General features: G+C 48.9%; 2 protein-coding genes across 2 annotated transcripts; one reads left to right on the top strand and one right to left on the bottom strand.

Moving 5' to 3' along the window:
- Nucleotides 1-6,823: 6,823 nt before the first annotated feature.
- Nucleotides 6,824-11,012, top strand: LOC123046437 (lecithin-cholesterol acyltransferase-like 4). Its single transcript, XM_044469805.1, has 11 exons — nt 6,824-7,355; nt 7,805-7,896; nt 8,049-8,167; nt 8,398-8,533; nt 8,630-8,681; nt 8,928-9,028; nt 9,135-9,317; nt 9,393-9,550; nt 9,897-9,951; nt 10,057-10,110; nt 10,208-11,012. Exons 1-11 carry the CDS (start codon nt 7,121-7,123, stop codon nt 10,625-10,627), a joined length of 1,605 nt encoding a protein of 534 aa, XP_044325740.1. The 5' UTR covers nt 6,824-7,120; the 3' UTR covers nt 10,628-11,012.
- An 89-nt stretch (nt 11,013-11,101) lies between these two features.
- LOC123041853 (cysteine-rich and transmembrane domain-containing protein WIH2-like) lies at nt 11,102-12,111 on the bottom strand. The gene is made up of 2 exons (XM_044464407.1): nt 11,723-12,111; nt 11,102-11,583 (listed from the first exon to the last, which is right to left on the bottom strand). The coding sequence occupies exons 1-2, from the start codon at nt 12,049-12,051 to the stop codon at nt 11,538-11,540; spliced, it is 375 nt and encodes a 124-aa protein (XP_044320342.1). The 5' UTR covers nt 12,052-12,111; the 3' UTR covers nt 11,102-11,537.
- Nucleotides 12,112-14,281: the final 2,170 nt, after the last annotated feature.

The following is a 14,281-nucleotide window of genomic DNA, read 5'->3' as shown; positions in this document are numbered from 1 at the left end:
ACATCAAGATCGTGCCATAGAGAGAACACGAGAGTGAGAGAGAGAGAGATCAAACACATAACTACTGGTACATACCCTCAACCCCGAGGGTGAACTACTCCCTCCTCGCCATGGAGAGCGCCGGGATGATGAAGGTGGCCACCGGTGAGGGATCCCCCCTCCGGCAGGGTGCCGGAACAGGGTCCCGATTGGTTTTTGGTGGCTACAGAGGCTTGCGGCGGCGGAACTCCCGATCTATCTTCTGCGTCGATGTTTTTAGGGTATATGGGATTATATAGGTGAAAGAAGTCGGTCGGGGGGTGCTCGAGGGGCCCAGGAGATAGGGGGCGCACCCAGTAGGGGGGGCGCGCCCTCCTATCTCCTGGCCTCCTCCAGGCTCTTCTGACGTGAACTCCAAGTCTCCCGGATCATATTCTTCCCAAAAATCACGCTTCCAAAGGTTTCATTCTGTTTGGACTCTGTTTGATATTCCTTTCTTCGAAACACTGAAATATGCCAGAAAACAGCAATATGGGCTGGACCTCCGGTTAGTAGGTTAGTCCCAAAAATGATATAAAAGTGTAAGGTAAAGCCCATAAACATCCAAAACAGGTAATATAATAGCATGGAACAATAAAAAATTATAGATACGTTGGAGACGTATAAGGCGACTGACTTGTGCTTGCCGCTCCGGAGTCAGTCTTCTTCTCCACCCTTAGCATATTTTGTGGCAATCTCCATCACCCGAGTTAGAGACATATCTCCGGTCCGACCGAATTTCAGATTGAGCTCTTTGTAGCGAACGCCTTATTTGAAGGCACAATCTGCTTGGTGATCAGATACATTCTCCACTGTGTGGTGCAGAGTGATCCACCTCTGGATATAATCTCTCAAGGTCTCATTTCGGTTCTACACACAGTGTTGTAATTCCAGCAAACTAGCAGGTCTCTTGCAGGTGCCCTTAAATGTTCTGGTAAACACTCGGGCCAACTCATCCCAACTGAGAATGCTTCTAGGGGCCAATTGATTCAGCCAAGCTCTGGCAGAACCTTCGAGCATCAAGGGGAGGTGCTTCATGGCCACCTCATCGCTGCGGCCACCAATGTGCACAGCCACTCGGTAGTCTTCCAACCAAGTGTCGGGCTTCGATTCTCCTGTGAACTTACTGATGCCAGACGCCAATCTGAAGTTGTGAGGGAGCTCAGAGGCTCTGATGGCTCTTCTGAAACACTCAGGGCCAAAAACATGGACCCTGCTTCCGCTGGGCCTGCCTCTCTGTATGCTCTGTTCCGGTCGACCAAGCCCTGAACAAGGACTGACCTTGCATCGAACCCAGGCTCTCTTGGGTCGACTGGAACTCTGCGGTCATTACCATACAGGCGCCTGTTGTCGTACTGCCTTGGGCGCAAACGACCCGCCCCTCGGAAGAGGCGAAGGCACTCGACGGTGATGGTCACGGGCGTACTCATGATCAAAATCTTCATGAGTTTTTCCCAGGTGCCGATCCCGGCGGCGATCGCGCTCTTCACGCTGCAAAGGCGACTTGGGACTGTGTGCCGACTGGACTGTATCTAACCTTACAGACCTGCTGTGGATCCTGTTCCACGACTGAGAAACGGCGGAGTTTAGGTCCCCTACCGCTCGGAGCAGCGTTCTGATCTGTTCCAAACCCCTTCCAGCTTCTGAACGTGATGGCTGAATAGACTCTGCGATGCGTGCAGCAGTTGCGAGATTCTGGATTGGAGTACAGAATACCTGAGTTTCCAATGGAAACAGCTGTCGTGAACGTCGACTGGAATCGGGGATCAGTCGACGGGCACGCTCGTCGAGAGAATGTTGGAGATTCTCCAAATGAGTGCACTCAGCCAGAGTGGCCAGGCGCACTGCCTTCAAGGCCCGGGCCTCGGCGGTTTACCCTATCATGGGGGTCTGGAGGGCCTCCATGTTGCGGCGGTGTAGCTCCTCCCTCTGTTGTGAATTGAGAGGTTGGGGCTCGTACTCCTCGTGGTCGAATGACGCGCCATCGCCGCTGTCGTTGCCGCCGCCATGGTGAAAACCAGGCGGGCTGCAACGGGGGTCAACCATGAAGACTTCTACCGCGGGGTCACAACTCCTGCTCTCGGAAAGAATATCTGCTGTCCCAGTCGACAGGTCGACTGGACTGTAGTGAAAATCGTCGGGCTCGATTACTACGACCTGGGGGGTGGCTGTCTGGCAAGCCACCGCATGCCTCACCCATTGTTGGAGCCGCGGCCGACCGGATCACTTGTGTCAACGTCCAGCGGAGTGAGAAGGCGACGGGAAAGCCGACCGATACGGAGTCGACGGCTGCCGCAAGAGGACGCCATAGGCACTCGCGCGTAAGTGCGAAGATCCGCTGATCGGGAGAGCCTCGATGTCAAGGGGAGCTTCCTGAAGCCAGGCGGAGTCGTCGGCGACGAAAGTGAGTGCTCCGAGTCGGAACTCGTGGCCCATGATCAAACCACCGGCGGAACCCATGCCGATGAAGGTCGGAGAAATCACAACCTCACCGGAAGTTGCTAAGACGCTTTGCCCCACGGTGGGCGCCAACTGCCGTGGTACTAAGTCTGACAGTAAGAATAGGGGGTACTATGAGGGGGCGAGGCCCTAGCTACGGCGAGATTGTACACACGAGTTTACGAGTTCAGGCCCCTCTCGGAGGAGGTAAAAGCCCTACGTCTCAGAGCCCTAAGGCGGTCGATTGGAATATGCTATGTGTTTGTGTGTTACAGGGGGTGCGAACCCTTGTCCCAGAGGAGGAGGGTGGCTTATATAGAGTGCGCCAGGACCCCAGCCCACCTCCGTTACAGGGGTTCAATGTACATTAAGATAGGGCCTTACTGATAATGCCAGCTATAAAGTGTATTTAATGACCTTTAAGACTACGGAGTGAACGCCTGACCGTTGCCGTCCAGAGTGACTCCTGGTCTTCTATACTCTGAGTGATTTCTTGTTTGGTCGAATGACTTCGTATTGGTCGAGTGACATGGGGGTATCCAAGTGAGGTGATTGGTTGAGTGGATTGCACTCGGTGGCTTCAGTTGATACTCCCTGTTGTGCTTTGAATGTCCTTGCTTCTAGGGTAGTGACCTTAGGTGGGGTGTACAGGTCAGGCCTATGACCCTACCCTAGGTATATGGCATCATCACCTCCCCCATCCAACAGCAACCCTCGCCTGCCTCCTTCGTCGCCGATGCTGCCACCCATTTTTGCCGGCGACTCTGCCAGCTGTTGGCGCCTCCACATCCGCCCAGCAACGCCGCCCACTCACACGTCGCCGCCACCACCATCTTGCCACCAGGGAGCCGACTGCTTCCCACCCCCGTGCCCCCACCACACAGCCACCCCCGACCAAGAAGCCGCCTCGCCGCCCCGGCCAGATCCTCACCGGCACGCTCGTTGGACGCCGACAGGGCAGCTAGCTGGTCCATGCGTGCCGCGACTCCCTTCGCCAGTCGTCTCCTTCGTCGACGCCCGCAAGCTGTTCGATAGTTTGCTAAGGTACAAAATGGACTCCGCCGACGAGTTCTTTTTTCACAATTTCCTTTGCGACTCCGACGATTCATCGTCCGATGACGAGGATAAGATATTGGATGCCGTGTTGGTCCATCACCACCTCAATAGCCAGCGGCCGTTGTTCCGTGGCTCCATTTCGGGCCACCTTCCGGCGTTGAATCGCAACCGAGGGAGCGGGCATTTCCTTCTTTGGAAGGACTACTTTGATACAACAAACCCGTTGTTCAAACATCAAAAATTCCGCCGCTGTTTCCGTATGAGTAGGCATCTTTTCAACCGTATTAGAGAGGGGGGTGGTCGGCTATGATGACTATTTCAAGTGCAAAAAGGATGCCGTTGGCAAGATTGGTTTCTCCTCTTATTAGAAATGCACTGCCGCCATCCGAATGCTTGCATACGGAGTGCCCGGTGATCTCATTGGCGAGTACGTCCGTACGAGCGAGTCTACATTCCTAGAGTCCTTGTATAAGTTCTGCAAGGCTGTTATTGCTGTGTTTGGCCCTAAGTACTTGAGAGAGCCGACTGCTGAAGATACAACCCGTTTGTTGGTGATGAATGCCAACAGGGGCTTCCCAGGGATGCTTGGTAGCATAGACTGCATGCACTAGGAGTGGAAGAACCGCCCTTCTGCTTGGCAAGGGCGGTATAAGGGCCATGTCAGGGCTTGCACTGTCATACTAGAGGCCGTGGCGTTTCAATATCTCTGAATCTGTCACTCTTTCTTTGGCATGGCCGGATCACACAATGATATCAATGTGCTTCAGCGCTCGCTTGTGTTTTCTAGGCTTGCCGAAGGCAACAACACACCGGTGAAATTTGCTGTTAACGGCCACAACTATGACAAAAGATACTACCTGGGTGACGGTATCTATCCTCAATGGACCACTATTGTCAAGACAATACCCAACCCTGTCGGAGAGAAGAGGAAAAGATTTGTTCAAGAGCAAGAGAGTGCTAGGAAGGATGTCGAGCGTGCCTTTGGTGTTTTGCAATCTCGACGGGGCATCATTCGGTATCCTGCTAATACCTGGAGCACGCAGAAATTGTGGGAGGTGATTACTACTTGTGTGATTATGCACAATATGATCGTAGAAGACGAGCGCCTGAAACGTCTGTACGATCAAGGATTTCAGTTTCAGGGTGAGAATGTTGTGCCTGAGCATGGAGGAGCGGCAACGTTTGAACAGTTCACCCAATTTCATCATGACATGCGTGATTGAGAAACTCACATGCAACTGCAAAATGATTTGGTTGAGCATATGTGGGCTCATGTTGGCAACCAATAGATGTATCTTCTTTTATTCGTTTGCAAAACTATGTGAGGACTATGTGAGACATTTTTATTTTTATTCGGCTTGTAAAACTATGCTATTTTATTCGATTCAAACTATGTTATTTGACCATATGTTTAAATGCAAATTCATCAATGCAAAATAGGGCGGCCAGCCGGCCACGCCAGCGCATATGGGTCGGCGCGTTGGGCGTGCTGCCGACCCATATCTAAAACAGGGCGGACGCCGGGCGGGGCGGCCGACCCAAACGGACGAAATCGCCGTCCGTTTGGGTCGCCCCATTGGAGTTGCTCTTAGGACATGCGTCCAACTTTATACTAAATCAGCTACACTTAGTTTGGGACGAAGGGAGTATCACATACATCATAGCACAATATAGGACAGAGCACATTGCTCAACAACAAAAGGACATAGCACATTGCTCAACAACAAAAGGACATGGTACATTCAACATAAAGTGGAACATCTTCACCGGCGTTTCCCCTTCCCATTAGCATCTCTGCCACGGTAGAGAGCTCAAGAACGGCGTAGGGGAACTGCCGTGGAGAAGCTGGATCCGGCCTGGGCCGTGACCTTGGCGTGCAACAGCTAATAGACGATGTAAGTCTTTGTCAAGAAACTCATCACCACAGAAGGTTAAATATGCAATCTCTATCTAAAAATTCATCGCTCGATCGGCTCTTGGGTTGCACTATTTGATGCCACGGGCAATATTGTTTTGCTTCAGCTAATACCATGGATGAATTTAGCTCAATGTATGAGAGCGGCGTTACCGCAGGCTAAGTGTTCGAGGAATTGCGTGAACCAAAGGTCTACGTCTAGTGGATTAAGTTTAGGGAATTAGCTAGCTATAAAATTTGACTTCTTAGAACAGAAAGAAGGTTTAATCGTTTAAGTTTAAATTTAAGGGAATCCGTTAAAGATGCTCTTACTAATCTCCATTTTAAAATGCACAACGTTCTACTTTCTCCGTTTCAAAATAGATGACCCAACTTTTATTAACTTTAACAAAAGTTGGATCATCTATTTTGAAACGGAGGGAGTTCAAAATATACAGCCAAACTTCTCTATCTTTCTTTCGAAAATAATAATTCTCTCTTCTTATCTCGCAAAGAGAAAAGTTCTCCATATTTGACTGCTAATTAATACTCCCTCTATGTCTAAATATAAGACGTTTGTGCTCTATTTGAACAGCAAAAACGTCTCATGTTTAAATACCGAGGAAATATTTAACTATTAAAAAATAAAATAAAAATATACACACAAGTAGTCCTGCTTTCAGAAGAGAGCGTGTGTTGTCTGTGCTCTTGCGAGTCCCCGCATCCTTAGCCGTACAAAAAAATACAACTCCTGGCGCTGCAGCGTGGGGCTTTGTTGCTAGAAATGAATCTGGACAGTTCCTGGCTGCTGCTGCAGGCAAACTAGAATACGTCAGGAGCCCTCTTCAGGCGGAGGCAAACGCATGCCTGAAAGCAATCGAGGGCGTTTCGAAGCTTGGGGCGCAGCGCATCATTCTTGAGTCCGACTGTCTTACTCTGGTGAATGCACTGAACGGGCGGGAGCACGACGCCTCTGAGCTGGGAGTTCTTTTCAGGGAAGCTAAAAGCTTGTGTATTGCATCCTTTCAGTCGCATGAGTTCATGCACTGCAACCGTATGTGTAATAAGGTGGCGCATTATCTAGCGCAGTTTGGTTTGGGTCGGATGACCCTCTCTATGTATGGGTGTACGATGCCCCAGACTTTGTATTACCCCTGCTGGATGCCGATTTGGCGGGCCTGGTTCAAGTGAATCCAAGTGGTTCTGCTTCAAAAAAAAATAAAAAAAAATACAACTCCACAGAGCCCGAGCCGTCGTACCGCGCCGTGCCCTAGTCTACCTCTCTGACAACCGGGACGAACAAGGTTCGGCTACCACTGTCAGTGAGACGGTGGCGAACCCGGGCTGGTAAGCCCGAGTAGGCCACGTAACACGTTTGCTTGCTTCCCGTTCGTTCGTTCTTTGTTTTTTCCCTGGCGATTAGCGTACGGAACGGGACTGCGAAACCCTCACGCCTTCTCCCTCCCGGAATCCCCGCCCCCGTCCAAACCCGGGCAGAGCATATACTCCAGCCACCGCCGCGCAGATTCCCGGCCATCCGCCGACGCCACGCCACGCCACCCCCGTGCCGCTCCGATTCCGAGCTTGCCGGAGCCCCGTTTGGCTGGCGGGAAGCCTCGCCCCCTCCTCAGCGCCCCGGCCGATTTGGGGCTTGGAAGTGTTTTTTATTTAGGGCGGGATTCGGGCGGCGGGGAAACAAGGCGCGACGCGAGCATGTCGGTGCTGGAGGATTTGATCCGGGCGATCGAGCTGTGGCTGCGGATCGCCAAGGAGCAGGTGCCGCTGGTCGACCCCAGCCTCGACCCGGTGCTGCTCGTGCCCGGCATCGGCGGCTCCATCCTCGAGGCCGTGGACGAGGCGGGGAACAAGGAGAGGGTCTGGGTGCGCATCCTCGCCGCCGACCACGAGTGCCGCGAGAAGCTCTGGGCGCAGTTCGATGCCTCCACCGGTATGTGCAGAGCACCTCTTACTTCCTTGTCTCTGTCTGTTCACCTGCTGAATGAGTTAATAGATTGCTGAATTGCTCGAGAACGTTATATGAGCTTGATTGTTTTACATGCTTATCTAAGTAAGCAAACAATGAAGGGTAAACTGTTTTTGTGTGCTGGAACGCTTTGCTTGTGTGATGATTAGAAGGCAAGTATCTGGAAATTGATGCAGCTTGTGTGGTTTGGTAGACACTTGCAATATCGGCATACTCTATCTGAATTAATGTTTTCCGTTACGTTTGGATTAGTTATCTGAGCAGCTCGTAGGTATTAGACATACAGTGACTTTCATTGAAAAACTGCCGACTCGTAAGGCTTGTTCCTTCTTGTTGCATGTTATCTAGTGCTGATTCAGCAGAGCATTTCCTTTCGTCATGTCATTTGATGTCAAACTACTATAATGGAACAGGCAAAACCGTTTCTGTGGATGAGAAAATATGCATCACTGTCCCTGAGGATAGGTATGGATTGTACGCCATCGACACATTGGACCCAGACATGGTAACAAACTTATTTCACTTTTCATCTTCCGAATGAAGGTTTACCTTTGCTTTTCATTTACTTATGCGGTCTGCTGGTCGTCAAACAATAACTCTTTGTAGAACTATAAGTATTATCTGATATGCGTCACTGATATACTTCTAAATTTGCAGATTATTGGTGATGACAGTGTTTACTACTATCATGACATGATAGTGCAAATGATTAAATGGGGATATCAAGAAGGCAAAACTCTGTTCGGATTTGGTTATGATTTCCGCCAAAGTAACAGGTAAATTCCGCATCTGTATCACTGTTTTGTATATGTCATCCCGTGTACAGCTGTATATATATATATATATATATATATATATATATATATATATATATATATAGCATGCTATTTGGTGGTCATGCTAGTAGGTGTATACTAGAACATAATCTTTACGGGGTTGCTTTTTCTTTCAGATAAGCCAATTCATTCAGTTCCTCCCTTATTTTGATACCCCTTCTTCTCTGCAGGCTTTCAGAAACACTTGACAAATTTTCTAAAAAGCTAGAGTCAGTATATACAGCTTCAGGAGGGAAAAAGATCAATCTAATAACACATTCAATGGGGGGATTGCTTGTTAAATGCTTCATGTCTCTTCATGGTGATGTGAGTACTTCTCCAGTTCTCCTTATATTTTTGGGCCTCTGATGAAGTTTGTCATGCTTCGTGCCATGCTTAGATCTTGTGGTTTGGTTTCAATAGGTCTTTGAAAAATATGTGAAGAGTTGGATTGCAATCGCTGCACCATTTCAAGGTACGAGTTGATTGAGTATCTAGATTCTCAGGCTCTCTTATTTCTACATTAATTAAACTCGAAATATCTATTGGATGTTCTCAGTTGCTACAGTGAAAGCTTGATAATTATATCGTTTTTCATGGAATACCTGTCAATTGCGCAACCATTGGTTGAATGCCAACGAAAAATATTCCAAGGGATACTAATTTTAACTGCGATTGCCTTTAAATCTTGAGCTGGAAGTAACTTGCTGCTGCATGCCAGGTGCGCCTGGGTACATAAATAGTGGTCTGCTGAATGGAATGTCTTTTGTGGAAGGATGGCAATCAAAATTCTTCATTTCCAAATGGACTATGCAGCAATTGGTATGCTTTGATAGCCTATCCATCTGTCTCATCGAATGCATGTATTCATGTGGTCACCATGATTTTGCCTTTTGAGAAAGAACTGAAAATAACTTTTGTGCTTCAGTTGATTGAATGTCCATCAATATACGAGTTGTTGGCTAGCTCAACCTACCACTGGGAAGATACACCATTGCTACAGATCTGGAGAGAGAGCTTAGATGACAATGGCAAGAAAAGTGCCATACTGGAGTCATATGAACCAGATGAAGCAATAAAGATGATTCAAAAAGCTCTTTCCAAGCATGAGGTGAATCATTTGCACTTAAACTAAATTTAGCCACTATTGATGCTTAGATTTCTGACAATGAAATTATCATTGCAGATTATCTCTGATGGAAATCACATTCCTCTGCCCCTTAATGAGGATATATTAATATGGGCAAAGGAAACTCAAGATATCTTATCCCAGCCAAAGCTTCCAAAATCAGTGAAGTTCTACAATATTTATGGGATTGATTATGACACTGCTCATACTGTTTGGTACTTTACTATCTTTTCTACTTCTGGTTTTAGTTCTTTTCATGTGCCAATTAGAATTTTGATTGGTTCCACTGAAGTTTGGTTGACTGATGGATTAGTTGGGGTTTATAAATTTCTCAAGAAATAAGAATTGACTGGATGTTGTCTGCCTTCGCATGTTCTGGGGTTAATAGTGCTTAGTAAAATGAGTTCTGAACTTTTTCCAAAAGAGGTTGTCCTTTCTCTTGCTATGTTTGTTCAAATGTGACCTGTTTCAGAAGATATGTTGCCTTTTGTATGAAGCAAGTCTTATAACCTAAAGTTGTGTAATGCGTATGCCAAGGTAGTAATACCCTTCTCTTTGCAGCTACGGGAGCAAACGCCACCCTATTTCAAATCTTAGTCACCTCTTATATACCCAGGTTAGTTCATTTGGTAAATGTTGTATTTTGTCTATACCAAATTTCGGGATTCTTGGAGCACCAAGTAGCCCCCATTTGATTTGTCTGAACTATGTGTTCTGTCAGGGTAAATACATCTGTGTTGATGGTGATGGATCCGTTCCTGCAGAATCAGCAAAGGTATGATAATCTTCTTGTCCTCCTTTTTTCTTACTGAGCATCTGAAAAAATAGAATATGCACTGGGGGAAATGAGCGTAATCATCCTTTTTTGTCAGGCGGACGGCCTTGATGCAGTGGCGAGAATTGGGGTTGCTGCTGACCACCGAGGCATCGTCTGCGACCACCGCGTGTTCCGCATAGTCCAGCATTGGCTGCACGCGGGTGAACCTGACCCGTTCTATGACCCACTCAACGACTATGTCGTCATCCCAACCATCTTCGAGGTTGAGAAGCACCACGAGAAACGCGGGGACGTCACCTCGGTCAGGGAGGACTGGGAGATCATCTCCCACACCGACGGCGACGAGGCCAAAAGGCCGGCGGAGCTCCCCGCTATGGTCGGCGCGTTGTCTGCGTCTCGCGAGGGCAAGGATGGCCTGCTGGACGAGGCGCAGGCCACCGTGGTGGTCCACCCGGAGAGCGGAGGCCGGCAGCATGTGGAAGTCAGGGCTGTCGGAGTCAGCCACGGTGGCTAGTTACGGGCTTACTATATACTCCCTCCGTTCCTAAATACTTGTCTTTCTAGGCATTTTAACAAGTGACTACATACGGAGTAAAATGAGTGAATCTACACTCTAAAATATGTCTACATACATCCGTATGTGTTAGTCATTTAAAATGTCTAGAAAGACAAATATTTAGGAACGGAGGGAGTACTTGTACTATATATAACTTAAGTAGCTAGGGCGATTGCACATACTGTAAACCGTTGATGCACATAAGATGTGGCCAGGTAGGGAATGTGTCTCTGTAAATACGGTATACTGCTGCTTGTAAAAATCTGAACTTGGAAGCACAACGTGCACTGGCTATGAGCACCAAGGAGGAAGGAAATAATCAGAATGGATTACCAGCTTGTGACCTTGTACTGTCTGTCTGTTGGTTGAAATGTTACTACTATACTCGTATTTCTCCTTGTTTAGGTCCAAGCCATACGATCTGACCCCCTGTCCTGTGTCGCTACCGATTTAATTAGCTTTTCCGTATTAGTTTAGTTATTATGTCAGGTAGTGCTTTTATAGTACAGCTCACGGCATTGCTTAAGCTGTAAATATCGAATATTTCCAAGATAGCACGTCTTTATTATGTTTGCCGTTTCTACCTATGGACAAACAAGAGAGGTGTCTGACATTTGGCACCCTTGGCATTGCCGTAGGTTGCTTTGTGACATCCGAGGAACAGCAATTTTTTGTTTCCTCTCTGATCGCAATGGCAAAGACTCAACAGAAAAATATACCGAATGCTGAAAATAACTCGCACATATCCAATATAAAGAAGCAACAAAGCAAATCGACTACTGGTGACTGAGCGACATGGTGATACAGAATTAAGCCAAATCCAAGATGTGAAACGACGATGATGCCGAGCGGCTGTATGTGTGATCGATCAGAGGCACATGTCGAGCAGGCAGCAGCAGCAGATTGCGGCGCAGCTGCACGCAGATCAAAACAAACAAAACATAGAGATGGATCAGACGAACAGCTACTAATACGGGCAATGGAGTTAGGTATGCATGCATGATGCACGACGCAAGTATACGTGTCATCTTAGAGGAGTGGTCTGTGAATTACCATCCTTTCCAGAAGCCGTCACTGCCGCGGCTCTGCGCCTCCGGCGGCGGCGGCGGGGCCTGCTGCTGCTGCGGCGGCGGGTAGTAGTTGGCGGCGACGGGCGGCGGCGCGCCGTACGCCTGCTGCTGCTGCTGCGGGTACGCGCCGCCGTCCTTGGGCTGGTAGTAGTCGGCGGCGACAGGCGGCGGCGCGCCGTACGCCGGCGGAGGGTAGGCCTGCTGCTGCTGCTCCTGGCCCGGAGGAGGGTAGCCGTAACCGTTGCCCGGCGGCGGGTACGGCTGCTGCTGGCCCGGCGGAGGGTACGCGGTGCCCGGCGGCGGGTAGCTCATGGCGTCTCTCTCTCTCTCTCGATCGATGCCACCCACGAAACACAAGTGGAGTGCTCTGAACTTCCTTTGTGAGATGTGTTCTTCTGCCGGAGCCCTGCGCTTTATATAGTCCTCTGTGCCGCGAGGCATATGCTGCCAGTGGAGTGCTGCCGGATTAACTAGGATTTGTTTGGACGCGCAATCCAAAGCTGGCACTCATTTACTCGGTACTATACAAATCAGGGGGCGCCGGCCGGTCGCAGCTGCGTGATTAATCGCGTCACATATTAGACGGCTGCTATTTTGGTTCCTCCTCGTCGTCCACAACTTGAAGCCGCTTCCGTCCCTCCTCCTAATTTCGGACTTGTGAAGGCGCGCACTTCTGCTTCCAAAGCTACTCTTTTGGAAATATATTCTAAGCCAACAGGCGTGGCCTGAGAATTTTTCTTCGGCTCACAGACTTAGCCTCTAAGAGCATCTCCAACAGCCGCGGTAAGCGTCGCGCGCAAAAATCCTGTTTACCGCACGCGCTTCGGCTGGTTTAGCGCTGCCGCCAGTGCTGGCTCCAGCAGCCGCGCTATAATGCAGCGCGCGCGCCGCTCCAGCAAAGCTCAAAAATACAGCGCGCGCACCGCACAAACCACATATACATTTCAAAAAAAAAGAGCAAAAATGATCAAACAAACAAAATAAATCAACAATAAATAGTTCAATGTTGTTATCATTACAACTCAAACAGATAGTTTATCGTTCAGTACAACAAATAATGCAATAAACACAACAAATAATGCAGAAATCATGATGCTCTTTGTCGTCCATACCATGCCCAGCACTCTTCAATCAGATCATTCTGAAGTTCATTGTGCGTTGCGGGACGCCGAATGGCATGATAGGAGACAATAAAGCGGGCTACCCTTTCAGCCCTCCGTCGCACTTGCACGGGATGTCCCAAGAGTTCATACTGTGAGTAGTCTAAATCTTGGCCACGCTCATTCTCGATGATCATGTTGTGCATGATCACACAAGCATGCATGATGTATCAAAGCATTTGTTGATCCCAAAATCTAGCCGGTTGAAAGATCGAGGATGTCGCCTAGAGGGGGGGGTTGAATATGCGCTTTAAAATAATTACGGTTTAGGCTTGAACAAATGCGAAATAAACCTAGCGGTTAATTTGTCAAGCACAAAACCTACAACAACTAGGCTCACCTATGTGCACCAACAACTTATGCTAAGCAAGATCAACTATGTGATAGCAAGATATATGACAAAGAACAATATGGCTATCACAAAGTAAAGTGCATAAGTAAAGGGGCTCGGGTAAGAGATAATCGAGGCACGCGGAGACGATGATGTATCCCGAAGTTCACACCCTTACGGATGCTAATCTCCGTTTGGAGCGGTGTGGAGGCACAATGCTCCCCAAGAAGGCACTAGGGCCACCGTAATCTCCTCACGCCCTCGCACAATGCAAGATGCCGTGTTTCCACTAAGGAACCCTTGAGGGCGGTCACCGAACCCGTACAAATGGCAACCCTTGGGGGCGGTCACCGAACCCGTACACTTTGGCAACCCTTGGGGGCGGTCACCGGTACCCGTCAAATTGCTCGGGGCGATCTCCACAACCTAATTGGAGACCCCGACGCTTGCCCGGAGCTTTACACCATAATGATTGAGCTCCGAACACCACCAACCGTCTAGGGCGCCCAAGCACCCAAGAGAAACAAACTCAAGGGTACCAAGCACCCAAGAGTAATAAGCTTCTCAACTTGTAACTTCCACGTATCACCATGGAGAACTCAAACCGATGCACCAAATGCAATGGCAAGGGCACACGGAGTGCCCAAGTCCTTCTCTCTCAAATCCCACCGAAGCAACTAATGCTAGGGAGGAAAATGAGAGGAAGAACAAGAAGGAGAACACCAAGAACTCCAAGAACTAGATCCAAGGGGTTCCCCTCACATAGAGGAGAAAGTGATTGGTGGAAATGTGGATCTAGATCTCCTCTTACTTTTCCCTCAAAAACTAGCAAGAATCCATGGAGGGATTGAGAGTTAGCAAGCTCGAAGAAGGTCAACAATGGGGGAAGAACACAAGCTCAAAAGATTGGACTCAATGGGGAAGAAGAACCCCTTTTATAGGAGGGGAGAAAAACCAACCGTTATCCCCTCACTCAGCCCGCACGACGCGGTACTACCGCAGGGAGCTGCGGTACTACCGCGGTTGGCTGCGGTACTACCGCTGCAGGTTG

Source organism: Triticum aestivum, chromosome 2B, assembly GCF_018294505.1.
Source record: "Triticum aestivum cultivar Chinese Spring chromosome 2B, IWGSC CS RefSeq v2.1, whole genome shotgun sequence".
NCBI lineage: Eukaryota > Viridiplantae > Streptophyta > Magnoliopsida > Poales > Poaceae > Triticum > Triticum aestivum.
The sequence above is the reverse complement of the archived record's forward strand: the minus strand, read 5'-3'. Positions and strand labels throughout refer to the sequence as shown.

Excerpts from the sequence above, each read along its gene's own strand:
- LOC123041853 (XM_044464407.1), bottom strand. The coding sequence starts at position 12,051 with ATGAGCTACCCGCCGCCGGGCACCGCGTACCCTCCGCCGGGCCAGCAG. Across the intron at positions 11,584-11,722 it reads GACGGCTTCTGGAAAGGATG|CTGCGCCGCAATCTGCTGCT; the intron begins GTAATTCACAGA and ends ATCTGCGTGCAG.
- LOC123046437 (XM_044469805.1), top strand. The coding sequence starts at position 7,121 with ATGTCGGTGCTGGAGGATTTGATCCGGGCGATCGAGCTGTGGCTGCGG. Across the intron at positions 8,168-8,397 it reads GATTTCCGCCAAAGTAACAG|GCTTTCAGAAACACTTGACA; the intron begins GTAAATTCCGCA and ends TCTTCTCTGCAG. Across the intron at positions 9,952-10,056 it reads GTCACCTCTTATATACCCAG|GGTAAATACATCTGTGTTGA; the intron begins GTTAGTTCATTT and ends GTGTTCTGTCAG.